We start from the raw sequence: 19957 nt of genomic DNA, 5'->3' as shown, positions 1-19957 counted from the left end.
AATTAGCACTGGGGCACTAATTGGGGACCCTGTGCAGAAAACAAATCAAAACAACTCAACTTACCGGTATAGAGCGGTTTTCAAATGAGGGTCGTAAAACCAAAACCAAAGTAATTACTTTGGCCAATCAAAAAGGACGGAGACAATCCAGTAAACCAATCAAAACTCGAAGTAATTACACGTAGCCGTCTCAAAGCGCGGGAAAATGTGCACGCGCGAGTCACGATTGGTTTTGGTTTCTCTTCTGATTGATTTAAAAAGTGTTGCGAGAACTTTCAAACCAATCACTGAGTGAAGTAATGCAAAGCCAATGCTATTCGCTAATTACTTTCGACACTCAATTGAAAACCGCCCTATTTTTGTCTCTGGTTTTGATTGGTCAAACCTTAAGTACTGCGCTAAATTTGAGCCGTTTACGACACGCTATTTGAATGTATCCGTTGTCTTTCAGGTGCAGTGGATCTCGATGCTATCACAGACCCTGCTGAGCGAGAAGCTACAGAGGGAATGATCAACAACTTTGGCCAGACTCCGACCCAGCTTCTTACACAACCTCATCCACAGCGCATGACCGCAGAAGAGGCTGCGCAGAAATTTAAAGCTATAAAGAGCGCAGGCACAAGCAAAACTTTAGAAACTGTGTTCGAGAACTTGGAGAAATTGAAGCCTTATTTCGTTAACGTAAGTTTTAATAAAAAGCGTCGATTGTTAGAGCTCCCTTTACGATTAGATGGGGCCATGTTGCTGGCAAAACACATCGTTTGGCTCGGTTGCTCGAGCATTGGTGCCTTCTGCAGGTACCGGAGCACAGATTACGTAAAACAAAAGAAACAAAAGACAGAAAACAAAACAACTCCAAATAAAGACTAGTCCCAAGTGACCAAAAATACAATGCTTTCCGGTACATGCAGAAAGACCCCGAGCATTGGACTACTGTGCAGGGAGGTCGCGGGATCAAACTGCTCCTGCCGGACCAGCACCTAGGGTGTTTCAGTGACTGAGGAGAAAGTGTTGCCTTTGTAATGACATCTGTAAATTTTTAGCCTTTCTAGTCTTCTCGGATAAGGACGATAAACCGTAGGCCCCGTCTCACAACCCTACAATGTTCATAACCCTATGGGACGTAAAAGAACCCGTACACTATTCGCAAAGAGCGAGGCATGGAAATTCCCGGTGTTGTTGTCTGTTCTCTGTGTTACATTATGGTTTTGAGAAGGTAAATGCTCGGAAATATTAGCTACACCAAGCTACTCTAAAATCTCTCATACCGGCCTTCAAAAAGCCAATTTATCTGCCAGAGCCTTGAAGGTTGCTGAGTTTTTAGGAATACTCCTTAAATCATGCTGAATGAACTAAATGTAGAGAGAGCGGTTTTCAATTGAGTGTGGAAAGTAATTAGCGAATTGCTTTGGTTTCTGATTACTTCACTCAGTGATTGGTTCAAAGTTCTCGCGCCACTTTTTTAACCAATCAGAAGTGAAACCAAAACCAATTTCACATTTTCCCGCGCTTTGAATCGGCTACGTATAATTACTTCGAGTTTTGATTGGTTTATCGGATTTTCTCCGTCCTTTTTGATTGGCTAAAGTAATTACTTTGGTTTTGGTTTTACGATACTCGATTGAAACTCGCTCTATTTGAAATGTAGGTTATAGATGAAAGAGAGAAGTGATCTTTGCACGTATAGTCTCTTATAGACACCTGAAAACTTCAAGTGGTTTCAAGTGGTTTCGAACCCATGACCTCTGCGATACCGGTGCAATGCTGGTGCAATGCTGGTGCAATGCTCTACCAACTGAGCTATGAAGCCACAGGTCAATTGTTGGGCTCGTGTTGCCGTCAAATGACTTGATAAATGAAATAAATATATTTATTATTCCACTGTTACGCCATTTTACCATATTTGGTCAAGAGGACGCGCAAAATATGAGACGGTATTACACTGTAGTGTCCCGGTTTGACCGGTTTAGAACACAGCAAATACGAACGGAACGGGAGATTTTCAATGAAAGAAATTGTTTTCAACGCGATACAAAGCCTGAGAATGTAGCTTGTCATCGCTCGTCTCGTCATTTCGTTTATACAATCAAATAAAGGGCATTTGGCTGGCTTTCTGTGCCGTTTACATCGTTCGCAAGCGCCCTGAAGGACAGATGATGCATTTTTTTAGAAACACTCTCACCAAATAAAATTGAAGCAAAATAACACCTTTTTGTATAGTGGAATAATAAATCTCTTATTCAAGGTTTAACATATAATACTCGCGGACATTTTGCTCATTGCTGGTATTTTTACTACGCAACTCGCAAAATATCAACGCGTATTATATGTTAAACCATCGAATAAGATGTATATATTTGAAGAGACAATTGCTTAAATTGTCCAAATGAATCCCCCTTTCATTTAATTCATATTGTAAGCTCCTCCGTAAAACGCAGTCACATTTATTAGTGTTTTTCTTGATGTTTTGGGTATTTTTTGACATTTTTTTGTTGTCCAAGGGCCAATTTCATGACTTTTCTCACAAATACTTTTTTACGAAATATTAAGTTAACAGAGGCACGATATCTGCAACAAATTCGCGATAAAGCTTCAAATCATATGACAGCACCTTGACCTCTGTCCTTTTGCTGAATTTGATTTTCAGGTGTCAGACTTGGCTGATGCTCTTGTATTTGTTGCGGTCTCTAAACTCTATACCAGATCTCTCATTTATTCAGGCATGCCAGAGCACATGATCACCATCAGCCAGAATGGAATTCTAGGAGTACACAACTGGTTACCGTATTCCAAGACAAAAGCCAATCCTTTCACCTTTGAGCTTGATCCATCTCTATCATCAAACAAGTAAGACAAGGCTCGATTGCTAGAGAAAGTGTGGTCAAATGGTTAAGGTGTTTACCTTGAGATCCCACGGGATCCCGGGTTCAACACCCGTTCTGACTTTTGTTGAATTTGATCCGGTTAGTCCCTGGTTCAACTTCTCGGCTGCACTTGTAAATAGCCAACTGGTGTGCCTCCGGCCAGTTGGGATTCTGAACAGCTGTTGTTGTTCTGTTCTGTCATTTCGTTGATTGTGTTTCACTGGCCCTGAAAATACATCCCAAACATGTATTCGGCGATTCAAACATTCAATTTAGCTATTCATAGCTTCAGTTTGGAAATTCACCAAATTCAACAATTCAAACATTCATTTCCTTCAGTTCAATTCAATATTTGAATTTTCGAATTGGAAGTTTAAATGGCGTGCATGTTTGAGTTTTGAAGGTTTGGATTGAAGAACTGTGAAGGTTTGAATTCCCGAACTGAACGTTAGAATTTCCGAACTGAGGGTTTGAATTTTCAAAGTGAATGTTTGAATTGCTGAATTGAACGTTTGAATTGCATGTTTGAAGTTTGACACCTAAGAACGCGCCATATACTGTACACCTTATTCCAAAATGGCCGCTGATTTATGCGGATACAAATTGGCCCTTGTTGCCTTGTTCAAGATAAAATATTCTTTTGAATTTTAAGCTTAAGAACGAGGCATCAAGGGCTAATTTGAATAAAAACAAAAGAATATTTTAATGGCGGCCATTTTGGAATGAGGTGTATGAAAAGCCCCTGTGGAGAGTGGACAATCCAAGTTTGTATTGTACTGCATTGTCAAAATATATGGATGTCAGTGTTTTCAATTTGCATTGAAATGTGTTTCTTGAGGGGAAGAAAGAAGAACCTACGGAGGTCGCAGATGCGCGTTCCCGTTTACCTTTTCGCACCATTTGGTTTGGCTTTTTGGTTTTTTTTTTTTCTTTCAAAAAATTGCGGCTTCTGGACAAATCTTGACATTTGTGGACGCCGATGTAATTTCTCTATTTGAAATGAAACCGAATAGGCCATTTCCGAGTTCATGTCTGCCTCCTCCTCAAAGCGAGTCTAAGTGCAAAGTTTTGGTGATGGTAATTAGTTCTACTTTACATATGAATGAAAACTAATTTTCATAACAAAAACTTCGCACTTACACTCGCTTTGAAGAGGAGGCAGACATGAACTCGGAAATGGCCTATTAAGTGCACCTAACCAAAAGCATTTGGGGAGCAGGACTGGCGAAGAGGCGAGAACGCTGGCTTTCGCCAATGTGTCCTGGGTACGATTTCCCGTCTCGGGGTCATAAATGGGTTGACTTTGTTGGTTCTGTACTCTGCTCCGAGAGATTTTTTCTCCGGGTACTCCGGTTTCCCCGTTCCTCTCAAAAACCGTTTGATTTCAGTTGATCTGAGTTCAATTTGATTTGATTTTTTCTGCTTTGATTGGTGCCCCAGCGCTGGAAGACGTGACAAGTAACTAAAGTTCTTTGTTATACAGGCAAACTGGTGCGAGATGAAAAGGAGAATTCTGATTGGTTCTCTTAGCGGTCTGAATTTTGCAATACGGACCCCTAAGACGGACTGGTCGCGAAGCAGCGTATGTAGATTGCCAAAGTGTTCACATTTTATGTTTCTGTTTCTTCGGACATAAAGAAAAATGAGAGAAATGTCTGAGTTTCAGTACGAATCTTTCTTTCCTGAACCGTTAACAGAAGAAGGCGAAGAGGCAAGACTCGAGGAATAGAAAACCCTGCGCAAGAGAGCCATTCTTACTAAAACCCTATTGAACTAGGTTGTTCGGTCCGTACTGGGAGAATATTGGTCTCGTTCCTTTTTTGCAAGTTTATGGACCGAGCCTGAAAGGCGAGGTCCATAAACTTGCAAAAAATGGAACTCGACCAATATTTTCCCAGTGCGGACCTCGAGCTCACGCTAGTTCAACATCTCTTTTTTTTTTGACATGGCAAACTGTTTTATTTGCTTCCGCTACAGATTACGTCGTTGTATCGCTGGCCCATTTATCATTGACTTGGAAGTCTCTTCGCGCTTGTTTGTCGTTACCCATGATGCTAAGATGATTATTACCGCTGGCCACTGGGACAACAGTTTCCGAGTCTTCAACACCAGGGGAAGGTTACTTTACCGGATTGTGGCTCACACAGGTGAAACGCAATTTTGTCAAGCTATGTAAAGCCTAACTTAGCCGCTTTTTAGGGTAAATAGTTTAAAGGGGCTATGTCACGCAAAAGTCATTACACCCAAAAAGTAGAATGAAATATTGCAGTAACCACTTAATTTTCCCGCAAAACTTGGTTTCTGACTCTGATAGGAACATGGCCAATTTGGGTAAATCTTACTCTTGGCTTTCAAGCCAACTGAAAGGTGGTCTTTTTGTGTTCGCAATAAGCCGATTAGAAGTTTTAAGCGGTAGTAATTTTGTCCCGTAATTTTATGTAATTTTTGGCAGCGTGTTTTTGAAGGGGCTCAAGTTTTCTTCTGCTCCAGCCCAAGAATTCATAGAGAGAGTTAACAAAACGCTTGCTGTTTTCTCAACCACATTAACAGGACCTTTTTGCCCTGGTGTGACAATAATTTCTTATCGTTACAGGTGGCATAGACCGAATGCATAAATGGTGGCCAAAAATGTATTCTTTTGTTTATGTGCTAATTAGACTGACTAGCCTCGTTCTCAAGCAACATTTCTTTTGTATTTTGGCCATGCAAACGAGGCTAGTGAGTCTAATTAGTACATAAACAAAAGAATATTTCTTTGGCCGCCATTTATGCATTCGGTCTATAAAATGTCACCTTGTTGTGAAACATTATTGTATTCGCAGACGTTGTAACCTGTCTGTCATTGGATGACGATGGCCATCACCTGATCACTGGATCACGTGACAGCACATGCCGCTTATGGGGAATCACTCACCAGGGAGGAGTGGCTCAAGAGCTGATACGCACGCCGCTGCAGACCTTATATGGTCATGACAAGCCAATCACATGTGTTGCAATGAGTTGGGAGCTCGATATGGCGGTCAGTGGGTCTCAGGTGGGAATTTGGAAGGAGATTCAAACAATCGTTCTTTCCTTATTATTGCCCTTCCATGCCATCTGTCCATTTTTTTAGTCTGTCCTTAAAACGTAAAGTGTAACTTTATAAATAAGAATTTCCTTCAGTTTTAGTTTTTCATTTACCAGCCAACGTTTTTAACTACAGCTGACATTTTCTTCCTTTACTAGGACGGCACTTGTATCATATACACTGCACGGAAAGGCGAATATGTCATCACTCTAAGACCCATGGGAATGGAACCCATTAAACATCCGAGTCTATGTCAAGTGACAAGCCTAGCGTTGTCCGAATATGGTGATATTGTAGTATTCTGCAGAGACCAATCTAACGGAGTTCTATGTAGATATTCAATCAATGGCAAACTTCTGTACAAGGACTTAAAATTAAAAGAGAGCATCGTAGATATGTTTGTTTTCGATGAATTCCTTGTCACTGGAGGTGTTCATGGGCGACTGGAAATCCGTACATTGCACAGGTATGATTATCTTTTGTCAACACATTTTGAGTCTGGAGTGTTTCCACTGCTGACATTTGAAGACTCAAGGCGGATTTAGGATACCCGCCGATAAGTTTTGAATGTGGAAAATGACGAACCTAAAATTTGCACTCTTGGTGAGCAGTGCTCGCTTACCATTTTGCCAGTCATGTGTGTGCCGTCAAAGTGAAGAAGAAGGAGGATTTCTTTTTTCTTATTTAAGGTACACTTCGATGGACTCGCCCATTCGATGCACTCTGGACTCACCTATTTGACGAAGACAGTCACATAAACCAATCAGAGCTCAAAATAAGTACATTTAGTCGCCGCTTGGCGCCGAAAAATCACAACTGGTTTTCTTTCTGATTGGCTTAAAAATGTAGAGAGAATATTTTGGCCAATCAAAACCCCTTAATCATTTATACCAACACAATAGTAGAATCGTTTTCGATGCCAGTGTAGCAGACTTAACAAATCGAAAATGGTTCAGCGTTGTCTGTACTGTTATCGACAGCGATATTCGTCATCACAGTGGTCAAAATCTTGTGGACTCACGAGGCGGAGCAATATTCAACGCCAAAGAAAGTTTTATTTCAGAGTGTGACCAAAATCATGACACGAAGAAAGAGCAAGCGTTGCCTATAACTTTCTTGCAATATGATTAGTTTATTTCCCAAAATGGGCGTTCCTGATTGGCTATTACATTGCGTGACAAATTGACGCGAGCATGACGTGTACAGCGTTGTCTAGACTCTTATCGACAACGGAAAATTAGCCAATCAGATGGCGAGATTACAAGCAATTGTGGTAAAAATTGTAATGAATATTGGTTTATTGGTTTCTGGATCTCTCATCGTCTCGTTTTGGTTGCAGTTTTCAGGTGGTTTTAAAGATGAATCTGGTAGTTCCCATCCGCTCCGTCTCGCTGGCGAGAGACAGCACCCATCTCTTTGTTTGTCTTCAAGACGGAAAGCTTATTGTTATAACTGTGGACAACTCGTGACGTTAGCACATCTTTGAAAGTCATGTAACCTTTAATTGGATATTCAGTGACTTCAGTTGAATAGACTTAAGCTTGTACGCTTGGTTTGTCAGACCACGTGATGTTCTCAAGGGAGTTATTTCTTTTGTTTTTTCGTTGATAAGCATATGCATCAGACCACATTTGAAAGAAACTGTTCTCTAGAGTAACAACACGTGGTCTGAAATGGGAAAACAAAATGTACAAACTAAAGAGGTCTATTCTGAGAGAGTGTGAATAAGTATATATAAGTGCTACTGAGACCGAAAAACAATTCTTCTTCTTCTTTGGATTTCAAAACAGTGTTAACTTAATACTAAGTGACACAAGTTCTGATTTTAAAGAAACCTGTTTATTTTAACTGGAATTTTGCTATTTATTGGTCCGCCATTACTAACTTTAGAATCTTGAGAGAGCTGGCTCGAGCTAGAGGAGAAAATGAGGTCAAAGAATGCAATGCGCGTGTACGCGGCTGAAATTTCTGCGGAAAATTTGGCGATTTCGACACGAACTCTTAAATTCGCATTTTCTCCGAAATAAAAATACACGACTTAAAAAACTGTACAGTACATTTAGAGATATAATAGGCTACATCTGGACAAAATTTGAGCAAAATCCGTTTTTTGGGCTATGGCCGCGAAATTTCGAAAATGATAGATTTTTACTTACATGCACTCTTAAGCATGCGCGTTTTTGAAACGCGGACGGCATCCGGAAGTGTGCTTTTTTCCCTTTTAACTTGTTTTTGCACAACCACATTTACATTGCTGAGTATCTTTTCTTTATTAGAGATGATTAGTATAAAGAGCTGGGGAGACACCACTGTTCTGGCACGCGAAATGTTCTCTTCCGGTTGCCGTCAGCGTCTCAAAAACGCGCGTGCTTAAGCTCTGTATTGGCACGTTTGCCACCCAACAGTTTGTCAGTTTTTAATGGCTTACGACTGTCTCGTTATCAAAGCTAAAACGCTTTAAATTGGAAATTTAAGCAAGTTCAACAAGTTTTCTACCTTTTGAAGTCAATCGTGTAAATGGCATGATGCCTTCGAATATTAATGAAACAAAATGTAAAGGCGTTTCCCTTATTTTCAAGGAATTGCGAAAACGAAAAGGACTTTGAACGCGGATTTATCAAGCACCGACCGAATATTAGATAGAGCGAGTTTCAATCAAGTGTCTTAAAACCAAAACCAAAGTAATGACTTTGGCCAATCAAAACTCGAAGTAATTACACTTAGCCGACACAAAGCGCGGGGAAATGTGCACGCGCGAGCCACGATTGGTTTTGGTTTCACTTCTGATTGGTTGAAGAAATGGCGCGAGAACTTTGAGTCAATCACTGAGTGAGGTAAATGCAGAACCAAAGTAATCCGCTAATTGACTTGCTTTGAAGGCACAGCTTGTTCGCAGCAAGCGATTCTTTTTTTTCTACGCTCATGCTGTTGGTTGGATTGAAAAGGTAGAGATCTTTTACGATGTCGTTTTTTTTTTCCAAGACTGTGTAACAACCTTATCGCGAAATTATGTCTTTATTTCATTTTTTAGGAGGGTTGTCTTTGAAAATAGGAGTAAGTGTTTTCATACGAGAAAAAAAGTCATGTGAATCGAATTTTGAATGCAAGTATTTATTCTGTTATTCTTGCTTAATAAACCGAGAGTATTTTCATATATCCGTGTACATACAATTAAGATGAAATATTTTGGGGAAAAAATGTGTCGCTGCAACTTCGCGGAATCACTCCCAAAAAAAAAAAAAGAAAATTAACTTCAAGTCCGCAATTGCACTGCGCTTTTAAATCTCAAAAGGTTCAGTGACCCACCAGTAACGCAACATGAATTTGCCTCGAATCCATGATGCGTTAGCAGTCCCACATAAACACCAATTTGATTTGCCTAAAGGAAACATGTCCGGCCAATCACCGTTCAACACAACTCGCGTGGCAAATTTTTTCGCGCCCTTGATACAACATACATATTTTACTTCCACCAAATCAATCTATTCTGCAATTGGCCAATTATAAGACCCGCCGTCATTAGCGAAAAAGCAGCCATAATGATTGCTATTGGTTAGATCCTTCATCACGTCACACTCCACCGCCACTCCTGTCCACGGGTATCTGTTCTGTCAAATGCTTGTGATGACGATCGATAATCACCGCGAAACGGTTGTTGGCGACGGCTCCAGTTTTTAATGCGCTCATCAACTGCAAGAAAACAACTTGGTTTGTTAAAAGCGCCCATCTTCTACAGTCGAACCTCTCCTCTGCCAGAGAGTAACTCGCGCAAGCGATCGCCAAACTGGCGGTCAGGAAATTTTTGCTTAAACTGTTGGATTTATGAAAACCTGTAAGCAGACGTGACACATTTTGCAAGAGGAAACGACACTTCTGCTGAAACTGAGACCTCTAAAATGACCTCAATTGAGCTGGCAAAACATGGGAAACTGATACATTCAAGACGTGCCCTCTTCACTAAAAAAACTGTAAATTTGCTGCCTTGTAAAAGGTGATTTTGAATTTTGCTAGTTACGCCGTCTTGGCTGAGGATGGGAGCTCCGTAGAGAAAGGCGGTACACGATGGTTTTTCAAATGAAAGCTACTGAGCTGTACTTTCTTATCATTCCCTTCTAAAACTCATGCGGTTTTAAACAAAAGAAAATGTGCCTGCAGGCTCAACTCCAATAAGGACCATTCAAATGAAAGCTACCGAGCAGTGCTCAAGACGTACCTGTAGAAACTCATCCATCTCAACGCAGGAATTTCTATTTGTATCCACCTCAGCTATCAGCTCATGCAGTTGCTTATCCGAAACTTCTTCTCCCATCTCCTTCAACATATTTTTCAAGTCCAAGGAGTTTAGACATCCTCGCTTGGATTTGTTCACTTTGTGGAATTTCTTCTCGTACTCTTTTATCTCCTCGTCGCTGAAATTCACCTCCACGCGTCGAACGTGTTCCTGTACGTCCAGTCCCATTGCACCAAGAAACTCTTGCGCGTCTTTGATTTCAGCCTGGCAATGATTAAGAAGAGGCAAAGCTCACCATTGGAGAATTTTTACTGACAGTGTTGACAATTAAAGAGTTTTAAACAGGATGCTTTCAATAAGCTGGAGAGTGTTTCCCAAGTATGGTTAAATATGCGACGTCCAATAGGATAAGTGGTAGAAGTAGACGTGGTCGTAGGGTTGGTAGTCGTGGTCGTAGGGTTGGTAGTCGTGGTCGTCGCCGTCTTCGTTGTCGTCGTGTCGTCGTCGCCAAAAGTCCGTTTGACCTCCCACACGATAGTCGATAGTCAAGAAAAGTTATGATTTTCATGTGACAGGGCCGCGCACAACAAGCTCACGCGAACACACTTAGGTAATCTACAATCGATTATTTTCATTTTCCGTACGATTGCAAGTTCACCATAGTCTAAGGCTAAGAAATCAAGCTATTATCGACTATTATGCACCGTTTGCCCAAAACATAACTTGTACAGATTAACTACCCCTGAAAAAGAAATTTCCGAGGAATATTTTCGTCCATGTATGAAATTTCCCCAATTCTTTACCTGTTGTTTGGCTTTTGACCAGCTAAGTTCTTTGCCCATAATGTCGGCAATCTTTGGAATGGCATCGGCGGCAGCCTGTGCATTCAAAAACGCAAGACGCGTTCTCCGCGCAAGGAAATCCACGATGGTGCAGGCATATTCCTGTATACTATACCGCACTTCCGCCTCAATGTACGGAAACTGTTCCAACAGACGTTTGCCAATGACTGGCCACCGACTTCCGGTTATGTTGGCGAGTTTGGCTACTTCCGGTGCCTTGTTCCCGTATGTGCGAGCGAGGTGTTTGGCAACCTTTAGCATGAATATTGAAAAGGGAGAAGGTGTTTCTGTTAATTGAGTTGACAAGGTAAATTGATTCACTACTTGGGAGTATTTTGGAAACGTCCATGTCAACTGTGCTCACCGTCGGCAGTAAATGTGCCAGTCTGCTGAGCGGAAGATCTTGGGTTCGACTCCCATTTTGATCAACAGCTAGTCACGACGGCTTTTCAGTTTTTCAATCCAAAATGGCTTTTACTTAAAAATGACAAGCCACGGTGAAGATAACAAATAAATTCTAACAGAATGATCTATCCATATCAAAATTTTTGCGATTTTAAAAACAATCTCATCCCAGTTTGAAAGTGTTGCCCAACATTTTAAAATTCCATTCTATTTGCACTCTTTTAATTCTTAGGCGGCTAAAAGTACCGTCAGTGCATTTGTATGATTCTTGGTAACGAAACTTTTGCGTTATTTTGTCCTCTCCATCGATGCATAAGCGTCTTTCAGTTCTCAGTGTAACAACAAAAGAAGCGTGATTGGAGGTGATCAAAATTGTCATGGCAACAAAACACATTTTTCATTAACGCACGCCGCACCTAAAAATTTGCCAACCAACCTCAACTTCCAAGCCAAAATCCTGCACCAGTCGAATAAAATAATTAGGTGTATACCCCTCTCCTCCCTCAAGGAAAAATCCATCGGTTTGGCATTCCTTTGACGGTTTGAGCCCGCGAGCTTTGATAGCAGCTTCCATAGTGTCGGCAGCCATAGAGCGGTAAGTTGTCCATTTCCCTCCAGCAATCGTCACCAGGCCACTTTTGCTGACCAGTATGAGGTGATTACGCGCGATCGAGGCTGTGTTTTTGGAGTTTGGGTCAATGACCAAAGGTCTGATACCACTCCATGCTGCTAATACATCACCTCGCCGAACTGTAAGGAAAACGAGACATCGGAGACCGAGTACAGAAATTCAATAGGCCAGTTTCGTATTCTAACGGTTGGCTTGGATCGAGCATGAAATGGAGACTAATGCAGGGGATTCTTTCACATAAAAATCATTTTCCCCGCATTAGCCTCCATTTCATGCAAGACCCAGTCTAACCGTGAGAATACGAAACTGGCCTAATCGCTTGATAGCGGGCGCTATGTTTTTGAAGAGGAAGAAGTTCAATTCTCGTCACGGAGCTCTTTGGCCAGGGAGTAATGCCTTCGCCAAAGAGCAATTTGTTTTTATTATCAAGGGCATGGAAAGCTATCTGCAGAGATCTCCGGTTAAAAACAAGCTGGAAACTTAAAAGAACAACTAGCCTCAATCAACCTTTTTTGCAGGCTTACTTGGATCAGTTCAGTTGTAATCCATCTTAGGTGTGGTACAAGTGGCTTAACAGCGACCGGGAACGGCACTTGACCATCCCACAGGGAATTTAAAAATCACAAACTTATTAATATATAATAGCTGTAAGGGGAAAGAGGGTGGAAGGAACTAAGCACCTAAATGAAAAAGAAACCAGTTTTAAGAACTGGTCCAAGACACATAGACCTTTACAAACTCACCATCCACATCTGCACTGAGGTAATGCTTGATTTCACTCAGTATAAATTGGATCTCAGCTTCCTTTGGCGAAGGGTTATAAGACAGGTCAGTTGGGGAATCGGTTGTACCAGCTATAGTTTTGCCTGGAACAGATTAAAAAACGATTTATGAAGGGGCTGCTCTCACCTCAAACAAAAGAACACAAAAAGGTTTCATGAATTCGCATCTCACCTTCCCAAGGAAGAAAAAAGATGACTCGTCCATCACTGGTAGCAGGATCAAGAAGTCCCATGTCGGTTGGACTGGAAAATGAAAAGAAGCAAAAAGAAACGAATAGGAATGAAATTAGAGCGCTTTTACCATTCAACGTTGGAAACACCAAAGCGAGGTTATCTTTTCAGCTGATCCAAACCGACTGAATACTTATTAGTGAAGGGGTAGTTTCTAAAGAAACTGTGGTGCTGCGTCGGTGGGGAAGTAGTATACAAAAATTTGGTTTATCAACGGAGTTGATAATGTAAATTGACCACCGTACAGAGATTCTAAAAGCTGACGTTTCGAGCGTTAGCCCTTCGTCAGAGCGAATCGAGGGATTATGGGTTACGTGTAGTTTTTATAGTAGAGTAGGAGCTACGCTATTGGTGGTAACGTGGCAACGTGAAAAGTAGGAATATATTAGTTAAATGAAAAGCGTTCGTTAATACCGTGAGGATTAAGGGTGCCGATTTGAAAGATGAATTTTTGTTCCAGATTCTTGCGGCTTTCCGTCGTAACTAGATGTAGGGAAAGGCCGCAGATAGCCATGTGTTTTTTGGAGTGGTTAGGCAGATTAAAATGGCGAGCGACTGGCTTAGATGCATCCTTGTCATTCTTCTCAACATCGCGAAGGTGTTCGCGGAATCGGTCACCTAGTCGTCTACCTGTCTCACCAATGTATAATTTATTGCATAACGTACAGGTTATGCAATAAATGACATTTGCGGAGGTACATGTGAAACGATCGGTGATCTTAACAGATCGCTTAGGTGCAGCTGGGAAGTTTACCAGGAACAAATTCAACTAGCGGGAAAGAGCAGGTCTTGAACCATAACTGTCTCAAGGCAAGGGCCCTAACCAGACTGACAGTGTTTCATGCTTCATCGGGGTATCCAAACGACTTGAACTATAATAAAAGCAATTTCGGGGCCCAATTCATCTGTTTTAAGGTGTCTGGATACCCTATTATGAAGCAATCACACTTGTGCGTTGCTTATATATACCTGTAGTACTCCGGCAGAACGATATGAACACCTGCACTTGGCTGACAGATATCATTTCCTGTTGAATCATCCATTTTACGTACTGCATCAGTAAATGGCCCAGTGGCATTCACCACACACTTGGCTCGCACATCAAACTCTTCATTAGTTATGGCATCACGTACATGAGCACCACAAACTACTTCATCCTCGCTACCTTCTTCTGTAACAAAGTATAAGATCGAAATTTAAAATCAGTGATCATGTGGTCTACTTCTACACTGCAAAAAGTTTTCAAAGTAATACCAACAATAGCATTTCAGTTCCCCTATAGTTCAAACTTGCAAACATTTCTTTCATTTTTGATAAAAAAACAAGGCCACTGATCAAATGCTATTTTCATTTTTAATTTAGAACACGCCTCAAAGGAAAGGTTGTTACATGATTTATTATACATAGCTGATCACTGCTTACCCTTTTTCTTTAGAAGCGATAACACCTCTACATGATTTGCTACGGATGCTCCTTGTCTGACAGCTGTTAATGCAATGGCAAGGTTCATCCGTGCATCATTATGCTGGCCTGAATAAAAAAGAACATATTTAAAGAAACATTTATTTTATTACAGGAAATTAATGCCAATTTGAAAAATTCGTGTTTATTTAAGTTGTGTTAATTTGTGTTAACATTCACTTAATTTCAGCAACCTTAATTAATTACTCCAAATCTGTGACACACTCCACAGGCATTAATTTCCTATAATATGGTATTGTTTGCCATTAGCCATCTAGGAATGCTACACAGCGATGTCATTAGTCCTTGTAGTTTTAATTCAGTCCGATATCAAAAAACACTAACTACGATTAGTGCCAAGTGATTGACTCAGTTGAACATTAAACTACTGAAGGAGGCCATGAGTGATTTAAAACCCTGGCCAGATTAGTTCATAATCAATGTCTTAAAATAAGTGATAAGCATTACACAGTTAAGTGTTAATGTAGCAGAAGTACATTGTATCTAAGGGAAGTTTAAAAGCAAATGTCATCGCTTCGTGACATTATTTTGGCTTGTCTGAAGGCTATTTTAAAAAGAATGTCTTCTAACAAAACCCCATTAAATACTTTAATTAATTGTTTTCTTGTGAGTGTGCCACTCAGGATACTGGAAACATATCTGAGGGAGTTTCCATGAGTTGAACCTCCAAACATCATAACCACAATGAGGATAACAATGAAAAGGAAAGGCTTTGAATTTTATTCATTACACAAACAATCCAGTGCAGATGGATCCACACGTAAAGCTGTTAATTGACTTACCATCATAATATATAATGGCTCCACACAATTTTTCCTTTTTAAGCATAGGAAATAGCTCCAAGGCTTTCTTTTTTCCCACAACATAACTACTGCGAAGAAGTTGCCTGCCAGAAACAAGGTCGTACATCTTGATTCCTACCCAAAAATAAGGAAGCTGCCACCATCTACAAATAACAACACAATAAGATTATCACTTGTCAGGACACTCTAAAAATTCAATTACGAGAAAATACAATTCAAAAATTGCTGCTCGAGTTGCTTTATAAATGGAATGATTTAATTTTCACTGAACAGATATGTCCAGAAATGTTGCTAATTAGATTCTCACAGATTTCAATGAGAGTCACGAAGTGCCCCCTAGCCCTTGTCCCCAACTTCAACAACACTCGTGTCTCCGAATACAGGCAATTAAGTTACGTCACACCCCAAATACTGCTCAAGTATTAAAGGAAAAACAGCTGCTTAATACCCTTAGAAGCAAAAATAAATAATGCTAACCTTACATGTACCTTATTGTTGGATATAAAGTAAAGTAAAGTAAAGTAACCATATTTAACGTCGATAACTCGTAACAGTAATTCAACTGACAAACCCGAGGTCAACGGTGCGCTCATTTTACTCCCACCTTTCCGTCAGTGCTCCGTTTTACGGGTATTTAAAGCTACTTCGCTACATGGAAAGGAAAGAAGTCGAAACAAGGATGCGAGATCCAGGAATCAAACTCAGGACCTCTTGCACCAAGGCCGTACACTTAGACCGACTGTGCCATCCTTGCCCCCATATAAGCAGGTACAAAAGTCACACCAGATCAACTCCGATTGCTCACCTTGGATCGACGTAAAAAAAAATTGATAAGGCCTCGAGAAATCACCCCAGCCCTAATCTTTAAGCTACATGTAACCTCGGTGAAATCTGGGCAAACGTTGAATAGTTTGGGTTTACAAAACCATCTAACAATCCGCGTTGAGCAATCGGAGTTAATCCAGTCCAACTTTTGTACCTACTCATTGGAAATAGGTAACAAAGGCTTAGACTTTAATAAAGGAATTATACCATTTTGCATTGGACGTCAAAATTGAGCATGCATCTAGCTAATTTATAGGTACATTTCTGGACACACAGTGTCACTTAGACCTAAATTCTCCGTATTTCAAATATATGAAATTTTCATATGTTTCTTCTGTCACAATTTTTTTTGTTCACGAGGTTGTTTCTAGGAGTTGCTCACATCATTGAGTAATATAAAATGTTTTCTCATCTTGCAGTTGGGACTGCAGGAATCCCAAGGTCACTGATGGTCTGGAAAGATTATGTTTCACTAAAAAATCTGCAAATAATTTTCAATCATTGGCAAAATTAAATCAACACAACACATTTCATTTGCTTAAATCCTTATTTTTCTTTTACCCTCTCTTGGTAAAAAATGTGAAGAAAGATTCACCTGTATACTGGAAGCATTATTGGTAATGGAGCTGATAAATGTGGAGCAATGGCCAGTAGATTTGCTCTCTCGTGCAATGCTTCCTTTACAAGACGATACTGCAAAAAGTCAGAAAGAAGGAGAATCAAGGAGTTAAAGTTAGCACAACCTAGATAAGACAATTGGACACAATATTACACAAATTGAAGAGCTGCACCTCATAAACAGCAAATTGAATGTTACTGTCGTTTAGCATTGAACCGTTGTAAGTTGAACACAGTGAGCAAAAATTAAACCAATGGGGAAAAAAAACATCAATTCCTTTCTTCTCTTACGCTTTCACCTTCATGACCTCACTTTTATCTATGGTAAATTGTAATAAATCTAGAGGGTGTGTGTGAATTGTGACTAACATGGACATATACGTGATTGTGGATGATCTCTGCTTTCTGCAACATCTGCTTTCTGACTCTGTTTACAGAGGAGTGGAATTTTCTTGAGGGCAGGATTCAGTTGGAATTTGTCATTATTTCTCCCTTTTCAACAAAAAATTCAAATTTAACCTGTTCTCGGTCCAGTTGCATAATAGCCTTCTGCAGGTACCTCACACCTCCATGGATCAGTTTGGTGCTGCGACTGCTTGTCCCACATGAGAAATCATCCCTTTCCACCAAAGCAGTAGACAGGCCTGTAAAAATTTTACAAACTGGATTTTAAAAGTCACATGAGCTGAAGCAACATCATACATTGTCCTCTCTCTGCTATCCCAATGACACCGTGCAATCATCTTGTCCACTGAATAACAGAAAAAATGCTTATCTACAACAAACAAAACATTTCCTGGGTTTATGCTGGACCATTAACACCCTGCCAACAAAGCCTCCTTTTGTCTTTTTCTTTACTGAAGAGGTCAGAAAAGGAGGCTCTGCCTGAATTGCGTCAACTCTTTGAAGCTGCCATAGCCCGAACTTCTGGACAAGTCAATCTAACTTGTTTTCTCTCATCAAACCGGTTTTTCCTGGCAAGCATCCAGTTAGTGACAAAACCGATGGTTATAATTGAGCCCACTGCACCGTGAAAAACCAAGATCTGGCATATTAGGCTTGGGTTTGAGACTGTATCCTGGCAACATACAGCGCATACTCAATAAAGATCTTACTCTATTCATGCAGAGTCTTTCTCGAGAACGCCTAAATCGAGCAAGCAAAAGAAAGGCTCTGCTAGCAGGGTGGACCATTGATGAGTTACTTGGAATCTTGGTGATGTTTGCATTTAAATTCTATCCCTCGACTACATCACAAAGAGTAACTACACCAAGTTCCCAGTATTGTGGTCTGACATGTTCCTTCAAGAAAAAAAATATGGTGTCAGCTTCACAGCTAATTGTCTTAGTTTGGGTGCATTGCGCTATCCAACATTGAACGGGGGAAAGGGGGTGGGTGACTTCCAACGACTTATGACTGTGATTGCAGCTATAAGTCGAGGGAACTTTGCAAGTGCTGACATGTACTGTACATGTTGTTGTAGATGTTGAAACTGTAGCACTCAGAGCTAGTGTGTGTTTATGCACACTTGTTCTATTATTTTAATTTTGCCCACCTCTTGTCACAGAATCCAGTGCTACACCACAGCCTGTAGCACCACCTCCTATCACCAAAACATCAAATTGTGGTGTATCTTTCAAAGCACTGATGTGAACAGATCTTGATGGAAGAGCGATAATGGGCTGATCCTCTGCACTTACTTTTTCTGCTGCAGTCACCGGTAAAAAGGGATTCTGAGATGCAGATGTTAAAAAATAACAAAAACATTAATTCTCTGTTGAAGTAATACATCAAAGCTTGTTTTCTATTTTTCTTCTCAGTACATGTACCTTAGGAAATGAGTAACTAATCAGTTTGATCAGGCAGAAAATTTATCCTTCACGTCGAAAAGAGGACAGTTAAGTTTGTTTCCAGAAAATCTGAGTGGTTCTCGGGGTAAACTTAAAAGCAAAGAAAAATATTGCGATTCAAAGGATTAGTAAAAGCAAATCACAGTAACCCTGCAGAACAGCGTTTTTTGGATGCATTTTTCTTCAATAAAGAAATCTCAACCCCAGAGCTCTTCTCTTGACTGAGGGAGAGAAGAGCTCTGGGGAACCCTGAAACAAAGTCTCATTGGTTTTTGTGAAGAACGATCAAAAGCGTCTCTAATTGCAATGAACTTTAACCCATTGAATCCTAGGAGTGATGCTTAATTTTGATTTTACTGCAACGCCAAACGACTTTACTTGTCAAGGGCGGCGGTCCAGGGGTTGATGGGTTAACAGTGCGGTGTGCATTACCATACACAAATACATGTAAGGGCACATTCCTTGTAATTTACAGACACAAGTGACAAACACATAACCAAAATTCTCCCAAGTATACCCCTGTGCTTGCACTTTACCTTGTGAGGGTGGGAGGGGGGTTTGAGGGGTATACTTGGGAGAATTTTGGTTATGTGATGATATCAAGTTTTTCTGTGACCAGCCACCCTGAAGGCCATTTGTATGCTTTTCTGGCTTCTTTATTGCAAAGAGCTGCGAAAAGGACAACGAAAGTCTTCCATGCAGAATAGACCCAGCCCCTTTTCTGCATATATGAATGGCGTGTTTTTGCTCTTTGCCGACCTTTTTCGGACGACTAGATGTCGCTACAAGTTAAACACAAAAATATGGCCGGGTATTTTGCATTTTGAGTACCTCAGAAATGTGCAATTAATAAAAAAATTGTATCGTGACACTGTCTAAATTGGTAAAAGCGGTGTTTAGGCACTTGGTATCGCAGGCATTTGGGCTTATTGGGCGTAACGCGGCATATAACAATAGAGGATATATATCCATCCATGGGTAATACGTAACTGGTATTCTAGAATCTATAGCTAACGTACCTGGCGTATTCCATCACGAAAATTGTAAAATGCATACAACCCGGCGCTAACAGCTGCTGTCCCTCCCAAAATGCGAATATAAGACATCACGGGATTGAGACCAAAACCCAGATAAATGAAATCAGCCGGTTACGTGAATATGCTACAACGAAGAGCTCATCTCCCACACCTGTGCGAGAACCACGATCAGTTTCTCTCGCGAAAATTGCCCAAAGGCGAGGAAACTCTGTATTGGCCGACACAAACTTCAAGCAATAGGAAAACAGTCGATTACGAGAGTAAAAAAAAAAGTGTTATTCTCCCAGCC

At 40.6% G+C, this 19957-nt stretch overlaps 2 protein-coding genes across 2 annotated transcripts in view; one reads left to right on the top strand and one right to left on the bottom strand.

Moving 5' to 3' along the window:
• LOC137985674 (neurobeachin-like protein 1) overlaps nt 1-9176 on the top strand; it is a 51395-nt gene extending 42219 nt beyond the window's left edge. The window contains exons 36-41 of the mRNA XM_068833333.1: nt 452-681; nt 2648-2847; nt 4842-5011; nt 5687-5898; nt 6090-6397; nt 7271-9176. Coding sequence (XP_068689434.1) covers nt 452-681; nt 2648-2847; nt 4842-5011; nt 5687-5898; nt 6090-6397; nt 7271-7400 — 1250 coding nt within the window. The 3' untranslated portion in view covers nt 7401-9176. The remainder of the gene's footprint in view (nt 1-451; nt 682-2647; nt 2848-4841; nt 5012-5686; nt 5899-6089; nt 6398-7270) is intronic.
• Nucleotides 9022-19882, bottom strand: LOC137985675 (glycerol-3-phosphate dehydrogenase, mitochondrial-like). Its single transcript, XM_068833334.1, has 13 exons — nt 19651-19882; nt 18337-18514; nt 17301-17425; nt 16759-16856; nt 15318-15481; nt 14476-14583; nt 14023-14224; nt 12995-13065; nt 12784-12906; nt 11846-12159; nt 10966-11256; nt 10145-10426; nt 9022-9621 (listed from the first exon to the last, which is right to left on the bottom strand). The coding sequence occupies exons 1-13, from the start codon at nt 19735-19737 to the stop codon at nt 9502-9504; spliced, it is 2163 nt and encodes a 720-aa protein (XP_068689435.1). The 5' UTR covers nt 19738-19882; the 3' UTR covers nt 9022-9501.
• Nucleotides 19883-19957: the final 75 nt, after the last annotated feature.

The sequence above is a fragment of the Montipora foliosa genome, chromosome 14 (genome assembly GCF_036669935.1).
Source record: "Montipora foliosa isolate CH-2021 chromosome 14, ASM3666993v2, whole genome shotgun sequence".
NCBI lineage: Eukaryota > Metazoa > Cnidaria > Anthozoa > Scleractinia > Acroporidae > Montipora > Montipora foliosa.
Note: the sequence above shows the minus strand (reverse complement) of the source record. Positions and strands in the feature narration are given on the sequence as shown.

Bases quoted from the DNA above. Each gene is read 5' to 3' on its own strand.
- LOC137985675 (XM_068833334.1), bottom strand. From the start codon at position 19,737: ATGTCTTATATTCGCATTTTGGGAGGGACAGCAGCTGTTAGCGCCGGG. The intron at 17,426-18,336 runs GTGGGCAAAATT...AAATTTTTACAG, and splicing joins ACTGGATTCTGTGACAAGAG to GCCTGTCTACTGCTTTGGTG. The intron at 16,857-17,300 runs GTTAAATTTGAA...GACTTTTTGCAG, and splicing joins TGCAACTGGACCGAGAACAG to TATCGTCTTGTAAAGGAAGC.